This window comes from Papio anubis, chromosome 4 (genome assembly GCF_008728515.1).
Source record: "Papio anubis isolate 15944 chromosome 4, Panubis1.0, whole genome shotgun sequence".
Taxonomy (NCBI): Eukaryota; Metazoa; Chordata; class Mammalia; order Primates; family Cercopithecidae; genus Papio; species Papio anubis.
This window is the reverse complement of record NC_044979.1, coordinates 72138915-72158264: the sequence shown is the minus strand read 5'-3', so window position 1 is coordinate 72158264 and position 19350 is coordinate 72138915. Positions and strand designations below refer to the sequence as shown.

General features: G+C 39.7%; 1 protein-coding gene across 5 annotated transcripts; it reads left to right on the top strand.

Annotated features, from left to right (window-relative positions):
* Positions 1-1998: 1998 nt before the first annotated feature.
* On the top strand, positions 1999-19350 carry SAMD9L (sterile alpha motif domain containing 9 like). Of its 5 annotated transcripts, none has more exons than XM_017956961.3 (5): positions 1999-2204; positions 3238-3442; positions 4867-5035; positions 5532-5608; positions 14263-19350. In XM_017956961.3, exon 5 carries the CDS (start codon positions 14283-14285, stop codon positions 19038-19040), a length of 4758 nt encoding a protein of 1585 aa, XP_017812450.3. In that variant the 5' UTR covers positions 1999-2204; positions 3238-3442; positions 4867-5035; positions 5532-5608; positions 14263-14282; the 3' UTR covers positions 19041-19350. The 5 variants fall into 5 exon arrangements, with proteins under 5 accessions (XP_017812450.3, XP_017812451.3, XP_017812453.3 ...); XM_017956962.3 differs by having other exon boundaries at positions 4843-5035; XM_017956964.3 differs by lacking the exon at positions 4867-5035.

The following is a 19350-nucleotide window of genomic DNA, read 5'->3' as shown; positions in this document are numbered from 1 at the left end:
TTTCGCCAGCAGACACATGGAAATCAGGAAGCACCTAGGAAAAGAGTAAGTTAAGATCCCTAAGACCATTTAGATAAAGTCTTCTGAAAAAGACAGTGAAACACAGACAGCAACCAAGAAATTGATTTATGCAGCAAGGAGGACAAGGCAGATTAATACAAAGAGCATAGCCTGCGGTGCCAAACCCGTTTTTAGCAGAGAGGGACTTTACTGAGAGAGGCCTCTAACCCCCTAAATCTTAGAAGGAACTCTAATCCTTTTAAGTTGGTCCTCTAACCCGAGGTCAGTCAAGCGTCTTTGCTTTCTATTAAGAGGGGCCTCTAACCCACCCTGTCTTCAGAGAGACTCTAATTCCCTTAAGTTAAGCCTCTAACCCAATCCCATTCTTTACCCAGGTACGACACCACTTACCCAAAGTCATCCAATCAGTGCTGTAGTCTATTTCCTTTGGTTTGGTGGGGAGGTTCTTCAGTATCGGTCCCTCATGGTTGCCAGAAATGTTACAGGACCGGGGTCCCAATTCAGACCCCTAGAGAGGGTTCTTGGATCTTGCCCAAGAAAGAATTCAAGGCGAGTCCACAATGCAAAGTAAAAGCAAGTTTATTAAGAAAGTACAGTGGTAAAAGAATAACGTAGGATGCCTGTGGGTTCAGGCAAATAGGTAGTTGGATTCAACATATGGCGTACTTTAAGTGTTATATCAGGATGTTTAGCAACAAAGCCTGATAGTTATTCACGGGAAAGAAGAAGGAGCAATTTTAGTCTGCCTTGTGATTTCCTAAAGCTACTACTCTTCAAAGCTGAGTCAACAAATCCCTCCCCAACAAGGGGTGGGGCATTCAGGAGAAAATCAAGGTCCCTGAAGAGCAGCTTAAAGGATAGGTAAAATGGCATCTATGGGCTTGTCCATCTATCCCCATGACCATACAGTTCTGGGGTGACAGAGACCCATCATAATGGGTCAGAACAGAATAAGCAATCCAGAAGGAATTAATGTTCTTACCTGCCATGTCAAGGGTTACCCAAGGCTTCTCCAGAGATAATAGCTAGTTGTCTGGCTACAGAGTAGGGCGTTCCCAAAAGTAAGAGGAGGAACACATCCACCCATACAATGCTTATATATATGGAGAGATGTGTTTTGCTACAAGGGTTTCTGATAAAGAATTAATTTTCTTAATTAATATATTTTGCAAGAATCGATATTATTTTCTTTAAAGCAAAATTAGGAATGCCTTTGTTCTCCAGATATCAGGATATCTGGACACTCCCAAGTCAGGGTCTGTTTAGTAAATATTATTAATTTGTGCCCTTAATAATAAACATCTAGAGGCTAGGAATGCCTACCTTTCTGAGAATGCAGCCCAACAAGTCTCAGACTCATTTTCGTAGCCCTCATTCAAAATGGAGTTGCTCTGGTTAGAACATCTCTGACACCATGAGGGTTGGTTTCTTCTGATATCTCTCTCCTTGGCTTGTAGATGGCCATCTTTTCTTTGCGTCTTCACATGATCTTCCCTCTATATGTGTCTGTGTCCCAATCTCCTCTTCTTATAAGGACACAGTCAGATACAATTACAGTCACTCTAATGACCTCATTTTAATTTAATTACTTCCTGAAAGACCTTATCTCCAAATACAGTAACATTCAGAGGTACGGAGGATTAGGACTTTAACATATGAATGTTTGGGGGACACAATTCAACCAGTAACAGGAACTTAGATTGCATTGACATATTGATTTTCTCCCTGGTATTTCCATTCTCTTTGTCCTGTAGGTAGTTTTTTGAATAGTTAGGTTTTTTTGTTTGTTTGTTTATTGTTTCCTTATTTCTTAACTCTTATGACTTAAAAACCTGCCTGGTAAATAGTTTCTAAGCAGTGGTGCAAATTTATTGATATTTTTGGTAATGTTATTGATTAAAAAATATTTTAGATCCTTCTAAACCCAAGAAAAAAGAACATTCTAAAGTGAAACTGAAACTCTCTGTACTTCAACTTCCTCCTGCTTCTGTACTGGCACTCTGACACACCCTCAGAAAGAGCACTGGGAGAACAGAAGACCTCACAATTTAATGCCTTGATTTTTAAAAAAGAATCCTTACACTCATCTCTCCTAGCCATCAGATGAGGAATGAGACAGCAAAAGTTCAAATGGCCTGTTTCAAGTTTCTGATATAAAACAATGACTTTTTCAGAAAATCCTGGTAAGTAAACTGAATCATTAAACCTTTATTTGTTATGCCTTTGAGGAGACAGCTATTTTTTAAAACTTCAGCTGTACTTTTTATATAGCTATATGTTCGTCCATAAACCATTACTTATAAAAATACTAAAGTAATTAGAAAAATCAATGGATTAAATACATGTCAGTATATTTAACTGATAATAACTTTATAAGTGCTCTTCTAAAAAGAAACGTACCATTAAGTGTAATTAGGACGGTGGGAGGGTTTCTGATTGTGGCAGGCAGGCTTTGGAAAAGAGGACACAGAAACGAAGCAAACAGGGTCAGGAATTTAAGCACTGAAGATTCTAAAGGAAAACCTGTGATCTTGTGTAATTACACAAAATTCCGTCTTCATAATGTAAGATGTTAAAAATTTTACATTTTATCAAAGGTAATATTCTGCAGAGGCTAAATATTATTCTGTTAAAGTACTTCATTCACATATGTCTTATACAGCAATCTGGTTGAAAACTAAGAAAAAAAAATGCAAAGTGTTCTTCAGGAAAATGAAACTAACTTGCTTGTGTGGCTTCTGACTGCCAGACTATGTGAGGAGGGTGTGGGTAGCCCCCTGGGCTACAGCCAGATTCTGAAGTGTTTTTCCCTATATCAGTTCTAAGAATCCTACAGAGCAGAACACCTCCCCAGGGCATGAGGGTCTCTCAAAGGTGGGGTGGGCAGCTGTGCTCGTTCCTGAGAATTTGCTGACTTGGTACTTCTTGCTGAACATCAAAGAGAGAAAACTGGAGTGTTGAGGATGGCAACCTGCAACTCCTTTGTCAATAACCAACGTTGCAAAAGATAAGATTTGTGCTCACAATTGTTTCAAAACAGACACTGAGGGCCCCTAGAAAGCCAAGACTTATGTCAAGGCAATCACAAAATTTGTCCACACTAATCATGGTAATTTTGATTGTTACTTAGTTCCAACAGCATATATCCAGATGCTCTTAAAATTGTCCTAGCTAAAACAAAAGAAAAATTCTGGAGTCTGTTTTTTCCATCTTTAGGATTTCCAGAGAGAGAGAGAGACTGGTTAAATTTCTGAAAGAGGACACTGGCTAAAAGAAGGTATTGCATCTCACCCGAGCGGATTGTGTCTGTGGAAAACGTAAGCCCCTTGCCAGAAGAGCAGCTTCCCAGCAAAGGCAGCGGGTGAAAACATCAGAGGTCTTAAGACACTGGGGACCTGGAGTCAAAAGGGACCTCCTCCAGGTAAAACGCAGTGTGAGAAATGGCCTCATTCGGTGACTGTAAGTGACAGCAGAAAGTTGGTAAGGTGTATTCAGTAACTAGGGTATCTACAAAAACTGCAGGAGAAGATATATTCATTCATTTTGCTTTCCTTTTGAAAAAAACTTCCTTTTCATTCTTTGTGACCAGAGGATAGAAGCTGGAGTTAGTTCTGGCCTAACGGGTAGCACAGTAAAGCGATTTCCCCAGATTTCTATCTGGAGTTTCAGCCAAGTGAAATAATTTCCCTAGGAAAATGAGGAAGTCCTTTGACCCACAGACATTGGTAGCTCAAGGCCTTTCAAATATTCATTACTTTTAACTACTTTAAGAAAATGTGTTACTCATTTAACAGATTTTTGTTAAGAAGCTATTATGTGCTAGGCAATGCCAGATAATGAACAAAGTATAAAGAAATTTGTCCTTACGGAGTGCATAGAATAATGGGTGGGACAGAAAAGAAACAAAGTAAATAGGTTAAAATATATAAAATATTTGCTGCTTGTAAGTCTTAAGTAGATAAAAAAATGAAGCCAGAAAAGGGATAGGAAATGTTGGGAGATGGGATAAAGTTTTCAGTAGGCTGGCCAAATAGTGCCTTGCTGACAAGGTGACATTTGACAAAAGATGGCAACAAAGTGAGAGAGTGAACCCTGCTGGTATCCAAGGACATTCCAGGAAGGGAAAACAATTGTAGTGGCTGGAAACAGGGGCAGGTGCTTCCTTCAGGAAGCAACGATGAGGTCAGGTGACTGGGCCAGATTTAGAGGGAAAAATAAAAGACCTAATATCAAAGGGTTAACAGGGTACCAGGCTGTGTGAGGCCTTGTCAGATGGAAAGCCACAGACAGGGTTGGACACAACATTGATATGATGTTATTTACATTTTAACAAGGTCACTCTGGCTGCTTTTTTGAGAAGTCCCTGAAGGGATCAATAACAGCAAGAGGGAACATGGCAAGGAAGCTATTCCTATAATCCAAGAGAGAGAAGAGGAGAGTTTGGACCAGGTGGTAGTGGTGATAGGTAGTCAAATTCTGGGTATATTTTGAAGATACACCCCATAGGGTTTGCTCTACATTGAATGTGGAATGCTGGAAGAGAGATAAAGTGTGCCTGCCACATACTTTTTGAGGTTTATTTGTTTTCTTAGAAGTATTTAAGTATACAAAGAGATGCTACCTAGAAGGGTATTCTTTTCACTATTCTTTCAAATTTTCTGTGTGTTTGAACATTTTCATAGTAGAAAGTTGGGCGGGGGGGAATCTGTTTCACAAACATTTCCTAAGCAGCAGTCCAGTCTATTGCATTTTAATTGGTTGTGATATCATTGTTTTATGCAATACGTTCTCAACAAGTATATCCTCCGGCAAACTGAACAGAGACCAAGTCTGTTCTGCCTACAGCTCTGCTTCCTCATAGCTGCTTTCCAGAACGAGACTTTGGCAAATCATCAAGAAAGGGGAACTAATCTAAGGAATCCAGATCAAACAGCCTCATGAAGACTTATTTCATGTTTCTAATATAAAGAGAGAAGTTTTCAGAAAAGCCCTGCTAAGTTTCTAATCATTAAAGGTTTGTTTAATCAACTCTCCTTAAAAGCTGTCTTTTAAAACTAATTCTAAAAAGTAAAACAGAACTTTGAAAATGAACATATTTGCAAGTGAGCATAAGCTATTTCTTATAAAAGGAATGAGAAATATCACTACTTTTATATAAGAATCAATAGATGTAACTTGTGCTGATTGCAGAATTTTTAAAAAAGAAACTTTCCAGCAAGCATGGCGAGGGTGCAGCATATTTCTACAGGTGGAAAGCTCTGGGGGTGAGGCTAAAAAACCTGAGTAAAACGTAGACCAGAAGATCAGGAATCCGAGCATACAAAACCGTGTCGAAAATTGTAGCCATGTGCAGCTATGCCATACTCTGTCCTATAAATTACATTTAATTAAAGAATAAAACCCTCCAAGGTTTAGACTTTTATGCACAATAGCTTGTATAGAGACTATGGGAAGAAATACGTAATTTGAACATGCACTTCAAGAAAATAAAACTAACTTTTACTTTGCAGTTTCAGTTATAGAGAGCATCAGAGCAGAGGTGGGCCTGCTGGGCTGCAGCTGGGATTCTGAGCATCCTTTCCTGGAGGTACGGAAAGTGAGTGAGTGAGTGAGTGAGTCCAGTGAGGTGAGTGAGCCCAGTGAGGCCCAGCCTCCTAAACATGAGGGTGAGCACCAGAGCTTGCCAAGGGCAGGCCAGTTTGATCCTTCTTGCTTAGTCTCTAAAGAGAGAAAAATAATAGTCCTTAGGCAGTAGATCCTGAAATTTATTGTCTGTAGGGGATCCATGCCAGGACCTGCGCAGATACCAAAACCTATACATGCTCAAATCCCTAATGTAAAATAGCAAGGTATTTGCGTATAACCTATACATCCTCCTGTGTACTTTGAATCATCTCTAGATTATTTATAATACCTAGTACCATGTCATATTATATGGTTGTTATACCGTATTGTTTAGGGAATAGTGACAACAAAAACAAGTCTGTACATTTTCAGTACAGATGCAATTTTTTTTTTTCAAATATTTTCAATCTGTGGTTGGTTGAATCCACGATGTGGTACCCACTGATAGGGAGGGCCCAGTGTACAAATAAAGAGAACTCTGTGTTTCAAAATTATCCCAGAACAGAATAGATTTAAAGTGAAGGTCTTCTCCCCAGCTCCAACCAGAGCAGCTACACCTTTACCCATGTTAGATACAGCGGTTTCAGGTGCATTTCTTTCGAAGAAGCAGAACAAAAACAAGCAACAACTAAGACAACATTAGTTCTGGTCCGATTTTCATATATTATAAGTGGGAAAACAGGCTCACTGAGAGGAGACATAATTTAATCATGATATCATTTTTCTGATCACAACTCCTCCACCTTTCTACATACTATGTAGCTTTTTGCTAAACATGAAAGCCGTCATGTTTAAAACTATGCCTGCAGTCTAGGGTGTAAGGTTGAAGTCACAGAAAGAGCCAAAGAGTTATGTCAAAGCATTATGAAAATCTGTTGCCCAAATCATCTTCACCTGAATTAAATAACAGCTCCAACTACATATGGATTATAGACCATATAAGATGCTTATAATTGACAGAGGGCAAAATTCACATGAAAGTAATATTGAATACATAATATCTTCAAGTTATTATATATCTTCTCAGCTACCAACATAGGGGTGGGAAATTGTGGAATTCTGGCTGAGAAATATTTTTATGTTATATGTTATTATACTAACATATGATGTAGTAACAGAAGAAAAGTGAAGAAGCAGGTTGATGGGTAGGTGTGGTTTCAGGAGTTTGGAGAAGCTCTCTTTGGATTCCTTCAATTCTGCTGGTTTAAACAGGAAGCAAGGTGACCACGGTGAGGAGGTGTTGTAGGTTTGATGAGAGAGGAGAAACAATGAAATGATCATTTAGGAGAATAAGAGAGCAACTAAGGCAGAGAAATAGAGTATGGTAAATGAGAGCATTTAAGGTGAGACCAGTTGTGGTATGGAGGCCATTATCCAGTCATGCTCCAGTCAGTGTGTGAAGGGCCATTGTCCAGCCGTGTTCCAGTCAGGGTGTGGAGTTTTTATCTTTGAACCATTGGGAAACCTCTAAGACAAGGTAAAGACAAAAAGACTCAAGGCTTAAGAAGCACAGATGCCAGTCACCCTGTTTAAGAAGGGTGTTTCTATCTCCCTGGTAGTTCCTGACAGAAGTCAATCAATAAAGAAGAAAGTGAGGGGAAGCTGTCATACTATCAGGTAACACAAAGACACAAAGACAAGCCCTCTGCTATCCCCCATGCCACCACCGGGCACACACAGTGTCTCTGGGCATGTAATGGTTGCTAAGCAGGAAATTCTTAAAATGCTGCTTCTTGTAGAGTGCTGGGGTCTATCAGAATTGCTGTAGTCACAGAAGAGAAAAATCTAAAGTTCTTCCTTACAGTATTTGGGGTGACCCAAAGAAAGGATGGGTAGCTTGAATTACTGAGAGAGGACACTGGCTAGGAGAAGATACTGCCTCACACCTAAACAGAGCCAGTCTATGGTGCATGGTAAGAGCATCTCCAGAGGAGGGTTTGTTGCCCAGAGCAGCAACAGCAGTTAAAACAGTGGAGGGTGACCCTGAAGCCCCGGGATTCCGGCTCACTGAGGACCTAGGGTAGAAAGAGATCTCCTCCGGGGAAAACCCTATCTGAGAAAAATGCTCACTCAGGGACTATAAGTGAGACATCAAAACCTGAGGAGAAGTGTTAGGAAACTGGAGCTTATAATAGGACATCAAGTCTCTCTAATTTGCCCGTTAGATGAAGAATAAAATGCTTACTGACTTTTCTTTTTGAAAAGTAAACTCTTTTCTTACTAATTATGACCAGCTAACCCAGATGCTGGAGTTGGTTTTGGTCTCATCGATGACAACATGAAGATATTTCCCAAATGCAATTCAATTGTTTCACTAATCTAAAAACGTTAATTTCCTCATTCAACAAATATTTATTGAGCGCTTATTTTATGTCAGGCCCTGGTGATTCATGCATGAATGACAGGCAAAAATGCCTCTTCTCATGGAGGTTATATTCCAGTTGCTGACACAGAATGAGAAATATAATTAAGTAAAATGTATAGTACATAAATCTAAAGTGAAAACTTGAAGCAGGGAAGAGCAATGGAAAGTGCTAGAGTAAGGACTGAAATTTTAAGAAAGATGAGCAAGAAAGGCCTTATTGAATTTGAGTAAAGAGCTAAAAAGGTGAGGGTGTGAGCTATGTTGGCATCTGGAGGAACAGCATTCCAAGCAGAGGGAAGAGGTAGTGTAAAGGCCTCGTGCAGCTGCATGGCTGGCATGTTTGAGGAACAGCAAGACAACTGGGCAGCTGGAGGGAAGTGAGCAGAAGTAATGAGGTCAAAAAGACAGAGGGGTGGACATATCATGTCAGACTTTATTTAAGGACTTTGGCTTTTACTCCCTGTGAGATGAGAAGTCAGATAAAAGTTTTGAGCAGAGGACACTAAGAGTCAGTGACATGATCACACTTGCATGTTTGAACAGGATCAGGTTGGCTGTTGTGTTGAAAATAGAGTGAATGGCATGGGGGTGGGGCAAAGCCAGAGTCAGACCAGGTAACAAAAACAATCCAGGAAAGAGATAATGGCCTAGAACAGAGTGGTAGCAGTAGGGATAGTGGGAAAGGGTGGAATTCTGGATATACTGTGAAGGTGTGGTTGAAAGTATTTGCTAATACAATGAGTGAAAAAAAAAAAAAGCAGTCAAAAATGCTGCCAAGGTTTTTGCCTTGAACAACTGACAAGTCCCATTAACTTATAAGACTGTGGGAGGAGCAAGTTTGGAGTGGGAGGGGCAGATATCAGGAGACCGATTTTGGTTATGTTAGTTTTAGAAGGACTGTCATATATCTAGGTGAACATAGAGAAAGAAGATACATGGACATCATGGCAGAAGCCAGGCCTGATCATGTTAATTTGGAAGTCACAGGCATATAGATTGCATTTAAATGCAAGATAGATGAGATTCATAAGGAGAAACTCTAGATAGAACTCTAGATAGAAAAGAGGCTAGGTCTGAGAGGCACTTCAACATTTAGAGGTAGAGAGTTAAGGAAGAACCAGCAGAGGAAACTGAGAAGGACTAGCCAGAAAAGGAGGAGGAAAAATCAGGAAAGGTAGTGTCCCAAAAGCCTGCAAGGAGAGTGATCCAAGGAAAAGAGAGCAATCACTTGTTTCAAGTGCTGTTGCTCTGTCAAGAACTGTCTGTAGCAATGCCAAGTGCAATTTCAGTGGAGGAGTGAGGGCAAAGCCTGATTGGAGTGACTTCTAAAGTGAGTGGGAGAAGAGAAACAGGAAACGGAAAGCGTAGACAGATCTACTGTGATGAAAAGCAGAAATGTGGGTAAGAGTAGTTTCCAAAGAGTCTTGCTTAACATGAAAAACATAAACATGCTTGATTGCTGAAGGAGATCTAGTAGATGAGGAAAGACTGAAGAAGCCAAATAGAGAGGGGATACTTTCTGGAGCAACTTCCTGAATAGGTGAGAGGGATACAAGGGCTACTGCAAGTGGAGAGCTTGACCTCACTAGGCATACGTTCTCTCACTAGGCAGAGAACAGAAACTAACATATGATGTAGTAACAGAAGAAAAGTGAAGAAGCAGGTTGATGGATAGATGTGGTTTCAGGAGTTTGGAGAAGCTCTCTTTGGATTCCTTCAATTCTGCCAGTTTAAACAGGAAGCAAGGTGACCGTGGTGAGGAGGTGTTGTAGGTTTGATGAGAGAGGAGAAACGATGAAATGATCATTTAGGAGAATAAGAGAGTGACTACTGCAAGTGGAGAGGTTGACTAAAGCAGAGAAAAAAATAAAGCGTGGTAGCTGAGAGCATTAAGGTGAGACCAGTCATGGTATGGAGGGCCATTGTACAGCCATATTCCAGTCAAGGTGTGGAGGGCCATTTTCCAGCATGCTCCAGTCAGGGTGTGAAGGACCACTGTCCAGCATGCTCAAGTCAGCGTGTGAAGGGCCACTGTTCGACATGCTGCAGTCAGAGTGTGGAGGCCCATTGTCCAACCATGTTCCAGTCAGGGTGTGGAGGGCCATTGACCAGCCATGTCCCAGTCAGGGTATGGAGGGCCATTGTCCAGCCATGTTCCAGTCAGGGTGTGGAGGGCCACCTCCAGCCATGCTCTGACAAGCTGTTGGCGACTGAGTGGTGGATGTAACTAGCATTGTAGTTTAACTGTGAGAGTGTACCAGAGAGGAGAAAAATAAGTGATAATGATGAATACTCAAAAAATATTAAGCCAGTAAAAGAGGAAAAGTGAAACATGAACGGAGTGAGGAAAAGTGAGATGGTAGTAGAATCCATAGATCGAAGGTGTTAGTGTTAAAGAAATACGTACTAGTGTTTGAGCACTAAAGGCAGTGGGCCTGAGGGGCAAGAGACGGTAGGGACAGGGAAGTGTTTGAAACAGAGAGGATGGAGGGCTTGTAGTTCTCAGTAACTGTATTTGTTGGCTAGAGCTGCCATAACAAAGTAGCACAGAGTCACTTCAACAACAGAGATGTATTATCTCAGAATCCTTGCGACTAGAAGTCCAAGATCAAGGTATTGGCAGGGTGGGTTCCTTCTGAGGGCTACCAGGGAGAATTTCTTCCATGCCTCTCACAGTAGCATGCTGGCAATCTTTGGTGATTCTTGGCTTGTAGAAACATCACACTGACCTCTGCCTTCGTCTTCATATACTGTTCTCCCTGTGTGTAAGCAAGCCTCTGTGCCCAAGTTTCCCCTTTTTACAAAAACCTCAGTCATATTGGATTAGGGTCCACTATAATAACTTCATGTCAGTTAATTACGTTTACAACAATCCTGTCTCCAAATAAAGTCACATTCTAAGGTGCTGGAGGTTAGGACTTCAGCGCACGAATTTTGGCATGATATAATTCAATCCATAATAGTAATGGTAAGGTCAAGGATATGACCATGGGAATAGAGGTGAGTTGATGTCAAGATAAAAGTCAATCAGGTGAGAGGCCACTGTATTGGAAGAATCAGTGACATGTCTATTGAGCCACCAATAATTATGACAGAAATGGTATCTGAGGACACAAGTGTCCTCTTCCCTTCAGCTTCCTACATTTTAATACAAAATGTATTAAAATGTCTAAAAATGTATAAAATACATAAAAAGTAAGTATTCAGCAAATTTTCAAAGTATGAAATATCTTAAGACTAAGGTTTAAAATACTATGGTAGTTGTCTCATATGTAATGACTTCAAAAAAATTTTCATTAAGGATGTTTATTAATAACTGCTTATACTATCGGTTTTATATAATGCTTGTAAACAGGTGAGGCAGGGCCCCTCTGTCAGTCTTACCTGAGATGACACTTAGGGCCTCTGCAGGGCAGATGGGAAGATCAGGGATGAGCTTACCAGGCTCCCAGGCTCCATCTGCCCAGGAGTACTCTATGGCAGGCCCAGTGCTCTGGCTCTGGGTACAGGAGTAGGAACTGCCCACTGCTGGAACAGCACTATGTCATAGCCCTTAGACCCACTAAAGGAGCCTTTGGCAGGTCCACCAGGTAGATATTTCTTATTTCCTAACTCTGTCCTCCAGGCTTTCTCCCTCACTTGCCTCTCACATGACTCCAGCAGTTCCCTTAACTTCACCTGCCCAGTGTTCCCACCTTCTTCCTCCTCACATATCCCAGGCCTAGACTCCTTCTTGTGTCTGACAAAAAGCACTACCACACTGTCAGTATAAACTTTTGAGTGTGAGTGCGTGTGTGTGTATGTGTGTGACTTATTTCATTTTTTTATCTTCTCCAATGGACAATAAATATCATGAAAGAGCTTCACATCTGTTTTGATTATCACTGTTTTTACTGAGCATGATGCCTGGTACATAATAGGTGCTCATTAAATATGTGTTGAATGAATGAACGGATTACACTATTTAAGATAAATAACACTTATGTCTAGTTACAATATATGGGCTAATTTTTGTGGGACCTCCTAAGACCCACAAGTGACTTCTGTCTACACTGCAGATGAACTGAATTGATTACCTAAAATATGTTTATAGTGTTCATTGTGCCAGTTGCTCATGGTTCTGCTAATTGGCCCAGGACTAGTTGTGATCCACAGACTGAAGCCAGAGTAAGAAAGAGAATTCAAGGCACTAAGACAACCAGGAACAGTTTTATCAAGGCAAGTGGAAGCTGCTAGGCTCAGTGGTTGCATGCCTATAGTTGGGGTAAATCATCCTGGTGCAAATACAGTATTCACACCACAAATGTGTAGTGCAAGTTTCCTCTGTGGCCAATCACAGGGCTGCAAGTTGAAGCCCCAGTTTAGCTTATTCTCCATGCATGATTTCAAGGGGACTTTCTGGTGAACTTTTCTAAGAAGCTCCAAGTACAGATGGTTCAAATTTGCAGTTTGGCTAGACTTTGTCACTGGCTGTACATTAAATTTTTTTAAAAAACTTAGGTTCCTTAAAGCTAAGGAACCTAAAAATTACAAATCGTTTAAAACAGCAGTCCCCAACCTTTTTGGAACCAGGAACTGGCTTCATGGGAGATAATTTTTCCATGGGGTAGTGAGGAATGGTTTTGAGTTGATACAAGGGCATTACATTTTGTGTGCATTTTATTTCTATTATTATTACACTGGAACATATAATGAAATTATTATACAACTCACCATAATGTAGACTCAGTGGGAGCCCTGAGCTTGTTTTCCTGCAACTAGATGGTCCCATCTGGGGTGATGGGAGAGAGTGACTGATCATCAGGCACTAGATTCTCATAAGGAGTGTGCAGCCTGGATCCCTCACATGCACAGTTCACAACAGGGTTTTCACTCCTATAAGAAACTAATGCCACCACTGATCTGACGGAATGTGGAGCTCAGGCAGTAATGCAAGCTATGGGGAGAAGCTGTAAATACAGATGAAGCTTTGCCAGCTCACCCGCCAGCCAGTCACCTCTTGCTGTGCAGCCCAGTTTCTAACAGGTTAGAGACTGATACTGGTCCAGGTCACCAGATTTGGGGACCCCTGGTTTAAAATGCTTGTATTTTCTCTTTTTATAGTTTAGTCTAGTATTTTTGTTTCATTTGATCTTTTAATGTTGTTTTGTCTATCCTTAAAATAGTCTCACTGTCTGGGTTTTCTGTTTACTTAAACTAATTAATTGATTTACCTTTTAAATTCTGATTCAGTAGGTCTAAGTAGGGGCCTGAGAATTTACATTTCTAGCCAGCTTCTAAGTGATGCTGATGCTGCTGGTCTGGAGACCACACCTTGAGAACCACTGCTGTTGGTCTTATCTGCACAATAGATGCACCAAGGCAAATTTTTTAAAGTACTAATGCCTGAAAACACCACCCTCACTCCCTCAACCAACTAATGCAGTCTGAGGTGTGGAACGCCAAGTGATTCTAATGTTTAACTGAGGTTGAGAACCCCTGTTCTAGGAGTCCAAAATAGGCAGGTCTTGCCATTCATCAAAGTACATAATTATAGGACCTTCATTAGCCTCCTATCAATATTTTGGGAGAAAATGACTCTAACAAAATTAAAAACTCATACTATGTTCCGTATTTAGTTTCAGGGAGCCCAGCTTGAATTACAGCTAGTCTCTTCTGGTACCTCCCCAGAGCACAAGAATTAGCCAATCAAATCAATTATCCTGACATTTTGCTACCAAGTTCCTCCAAACCCTAACCTTGTGGCCTAATAGCTTGAGTTCCAAAAGAAAACAGATGATTATTTTACCAACTGCTCCATTACTATGTAACAAAGATAGTCAGCTGTGGGTTTCTGTTCCTTAACCCACCTCTACCTATCCAGTTTCATTATTTTAAAGTATATTTGCAATATTCCTATATGCTATGGGAACCAATTTCTATGTTACTTAAGATTCTGGTTTTAAGTTACAAAAACCCAACTTTCACCAAGTTAAGCTAAAAGGGAGAATTATTATAAGGCTAAAAGGCGTGTCACCTAGTTAGCAGCTACAGCTTATTTCATAATTACAATTAGAGTCACCTAAGAAACAAGGGTATGAATTAGGGTGGTAAAACAGCTAAAGTAAGTATCAAGCAGTTTTAAGAGTCAGCCTTGAGCAATATTATACATATACATATGTATCTTCTGTATGATAATGTATACATAATTGACTATATGATCTTAATAATACAGTATAATTCTAAAATACTATTATATTGCTTTTTCTCAGGAAGAAGTTGAAGCTTTGATATGAGTAAACAAGTATCTCTACCTGAAATTATTAAAGACTGGACCAAAGAGCATGTGAAAAAATGGGTAACTGACGACCTTAAGATTAATGAGCAATATGGACAAATTCTGCTCAGTGAAGAAGTGACAGGGTTAGTCCTGCAGGAATTAACCGAGAAGGACCTTATAGAAATGGGGCTACCACGGGGTCCAGCACTTTTGATAAAACGTTCATATAACAAATTGAATAGTAAGTCCCCTGAAAGTGACAATCATGATCCTGGACAATTAGATCATTCAAAACCATCCAAAAGAGAACACCAAAAAGATCTAAAACAGACCAAAAAGGAAGAAGAAAATTCAACGTCATCCAATATTGATTATGATCCCAGAGAGGTCAGAGATATCAAAGAACGAGAATCAATTCTTGTGAAAGAAAATGTGTTAGAAGAAGTAGCAAATGCTAAAGACAAGAAAAAGGGTGAGCTAAAACCTGAACAATTGACTTGTATGCCATATCCTTTTGATCAGTTCCATGACAGCCATCGCTACATAGAACATTATACTCTACAACCTGAAACAGGAGCACTCAATCTCATTGATCCAATACATGAGTTCAAAGCTCTCACAAACACAGAAACAGCCACAGAAGCGGACATTAAGATGAAATTCAGCAATGAAGTCTTCCGATTTGCATCAGCTTGTATGAATTCACGCACCAATGGCACCATCCATTTTGGAGTCAAGGACAAACCCCATGGAGAAATTGTTGGTGTGAAAATCACCAGTAAGGATGCCTTCATTGACCACTTCAATCTAATGATCAAAAAGTATTTTGAAGAAAGTGAGATCAATCAAGCCAAGAAGTGTATTCGGGAGCCAAGGTTTGTGGAAGTCCTTCTGCAGAACAATATGCCATCTGACAGATTTGTCATTGAAGTCGATATTATTCCAAAACACTCTATATGTAAAGATAAGTATTTCTACATTCAGATGCAAATTTGTAAAGATAAAATATGGAAACAAAACCAAAATCCTTCACTGTTTGTAAGAGAAGGGGCTAGCTCTAGGGATATCCTGGCCAATTCCAAGCAACGGGATATAGATTTCAAAGCATTTTTACAAAATTTAAAGTCACTGGTGGCATCTAGAAAAGAGGCTGAAGAAGAGTATGGAATGAAGGCAATGAAGAAGGAGAGTGAAGGACTAAAGCTGGTTAAACTTCTCATAGGAAACCGAGACTCACTGGATAATTCATACTATGACTGGTACATTCTTGTAACAAATAAATGCCATCCGAACCAAATAAAGCACTTAGATTTTTTAAAGGAAATTAAATGGTTTGCTGTGTTGGAGTTTGATCCTGAATCTGTGATCAATGGAGTGGTCAAAGCTTACAAAGAAAGCCGAGTGGCAAACCTTCACTTTCCAAATCAGTATGAAGACAAGACAACTAACATGAGGGAGAAGATTTCTGCTCTTAATCTTTACCAACAGCCCAGCTGGATTTTCTGCAACGGCAGATCAGACCTGAAAAGTGAGACATATAAACCTCTAGAACCACATTTGTGGCAGAGAGAAAGAGCTTCAGAAGTCAGGAAACTAATTTTATTTCTCACAGATGAAAATATAATGACAAGAGGAAAATTTTTGGTAGTATTTCTATTACTCTCTTCAGTGGAAAGCCCAGGAGATCCACTCATTGAAACGTTCTGGGCTTTCTATCAAGCTCTCAAAGGAATGGAAAATATGTTGTGTATCTCTGTGAATTCACATATTTATCAACGATGGAAAGATCTACTACAAACAAGAATGAAGATGGAAGATGAATTAACAAACCACAGTATTTCCACATTAAATATAGAACTGGTAAACAGCACTATCCTTAAACTAAAATCGGTGACTCAGTCATCAAGAAGGTTTTTGCCCGCCCGTGGATCTTCTTCAGTTATCCTAGAGAAAAAGAAAGAGGATGTCTTGACTGCACTAGAAATCCTCTGTGAAAATGAGTGTAGAGACACAGACATCGAGAAAGACGAATCTAAATTCCTGGAGTTTAAGAAATCAAAAGAAGAACACTTTTACCGAGGTGGCAAAGTATCCTGGTGGAACTTCTATTTTTCTTCTGAAAACTATTCTTCAGATTTTGTTAAAAGGGACAGTTATGAAAAGCTTAAAGATTTAATACAGTGCTGGGCAGAGTCTCCTAAACCAATATTTGCAAAAATCATCAATCTTTATCATCATCCAGGCTGTGGGGGTACCACACTGGCTATGCATGTTCTCTGGGACTTAAAGAAAAACTTCAGATGTGCTGTGTTAAAAAACAAAACAACTGGTTTTGCAGAAATTGGAGAGCAAGTGATCAATCTGGTCACCTATAAGGCAAAGAGCCATCAGGATTACATTCCTGTGCTCCTCCTTGTGGATGATTTTGAAGAACAAGAAAATGTCTACTTTCTACAAAATGCCATCCATTCCGTTTTAGCAGAGAAGGATTTGCGATATGAAAAAACATTGGTAATCATCTTAAACTGCATGAGATCCCGGAATCCAGATGAAAGTGCAAAATTGGCAGACAGTATTGCACTAAATTACCAACTTTCTTCCAAGGAACAAAGAGCTTTTGGGGCCAAACTGAAGGAAATTGAAAAGCAGCACAAGAACTGTGAAAACTTTTATTCCTTCATGATCATGAAAAGCAATTTTGATGAAACATATATAGAAAATGTAGTCAGGAATATCCTAAAAGGACAGGATGTTGACAGCAAGGAAGCACAGCTCATTTCCTTCCTGGCTTTACTCAACTCTTATGTCACTGATTCTACAATTTCAGTTTCACAGTGTGAAATATTTTTGGGAATCATATACACTAGTACACCCTGGGAACCTGAAAGCTTAGAAGACAAGATGGGAACTTATTCTACGCTTCTAATAAAAACAGAAGTTGCAGAATATGGGAGATACACAGGTGTGCGTGTCATTCACCCTCTGATTGCCCTGTACTGTCTAAAAGAACTGGAAAGAAGCTATCACTTGGATAAATGTCAAATTGCATTGAATATATTAGACGAGAATTTATTCTATGATTCTGGAATAGGAAGAGACAAATTTCAACATGATGTTCAAACTCTTCTGCTTACAAGACAGCGCAAGGAGTATGGAGATGAAACAGACACTTTGTTTTCCCCATTAATGGAAGCTTTACAGAATAAAGACATTGAAAAGGTCTTGAGTGCAGGAAGCAGACGATTCCCACAAAATGCATTCATTTGTCAAGCCTTAGCAAGACATTTCTACATTAAAGAGAAGGACTTTAACACAGCTCTGGACTGGGCACGTCAGGCCAAAATGAAAGCACCTAAAAATTCCTATATTTCAGATACCCTTGGTCAAGTCTACAAAAGTGAAATCAAATGGTGGTTGGATGGGAACAAAAACTGTAGGAGCATTACTGTTAATGACCTAACACATCTCCTAGAAGCTGCCGAAAAAGCCTCAAGAGCTTTCAAAGAATCCCAAAGGCAAACTGATAGTAAAAACTATGAAACCGAGGAATGGTCACCACAGAAGTCCCAGAGACGATATGACATGTATAATACAGCTTGTTTCTTGGGTGAAATAGAAGTTGGTCTTTACACTATCCAGATTCTTCAGCTCACTCCCTTTTTCCACAAAGAAAATGAATTATCCATAAAAACTATGGTGCAATTTTTATCAGGAAAATGGACCATTCCTCCTGATCCCAGAAACGAATATTATTTGGCTCTTAGCAAGTTCACATCCCACCTAAAAACTTTACAATCAGATCTGAAAAGGTGCTTTGACTTTTTTATTGATTATATGGTTCTTCTGAAAATGAGGTATACCCAAAAAGAAATCGTAGAAATCACGTTAAGCAAGAAAGTCAGTCGTTGTTTCAGGAAATACACAGAACTTTTCTGTCATTTGGATCCATGTCTATTACAAAGTAAAGAGAGTCAATTACTCCAGGAGGAGAATTGCAGGAAAAAGCTAGAAGCTCTGAGAGCAGATAGGTTTGCTGGACTCTTGGAATATCTTAATCCAAACTTCAAAAATGCTGCAACCACCATGGAAATTATAGTGGATGAATATGCCTTCCTACTGAAGCAAAACTCAAATAAGCGCATGACAAATGAGAAACAAAATTCCATTTTGGCCAACATTATTCTCAATTGTCTAAAGCCCAGCTCCAGATTCATTCAACCACTTACGATGCTAAAAAAGCAACTCCGAGAGGTCTTGCAATTTGTAGGACTAAGTCATCAATATCCAGACCCTTATTTCTTGGCCTGCCTCCTGTTCTGGCCACAAAATCAAGAGCTAGATCAAGATTCCAAACTAATAGAAAAGTATGTTTCATCCTTAAATAGATCCTTCAGGGGACAGTACAAGCGTATGTGCAGGTCCAAGCAGGCAAGCACACTTTTCTATCTGGGCGAAAGGAGGGGTCTCAACAGTATTGTTCACAAGGCCGAAATAGAGCAGTACTTTGATAAAGTACAAAATACAAATTCCCTCTGGCACAGTGGGGATGTGTGGAAAAAAAATGAAGTCAAACACCTCCTGTGTCGTCTAAAGGGTCAGGCTGAAGGCAAGCTAATCTCTATAGAATACGGAACAGACGAAAAAATTAAAATACCAGTAATATCTGTTTATTCAGGTCCACTCAGAAGTGGTAGGAACATAGAAAGTGTGTCTTTCTACCTAGGATTTTCCATTGAAGGCCCTCTGGCATATGATATAGAAGTAACTTGAGAAAATACATCAACTGTAGTTCAAATACGTTTATTTATATCTTTATGATTTTATTTCCTCTCTCTATTCTCATGGCATTTTCATGACATTATTGGCTAACCTCTAATCATAGATTTTGCTTTTGCTTCCCTGAAAGAATTGTAAGCCTTTTTGAGATATGAAATATGCCTGCACACAGAGCTTGGCACACAGTCAATCGTTTAATGTTTTAAATATGCATTTTCAGACTCAAATAATGAAGAAGTTTCATTGGTATCCACTGGTCACATCATAACTGGTTATAGGGCAATAAAATATGTGTTAAATTCAA

What these genes read in the sequence shown, in the direction of transcription:
- SAMD9L (XM_021936042.2), top strand. Translation starts at nt 14,283, where the DNA reads ATGAGTAAACAAGTATCTCTACCTGAAATTATTAAAGACTGGACCAAA.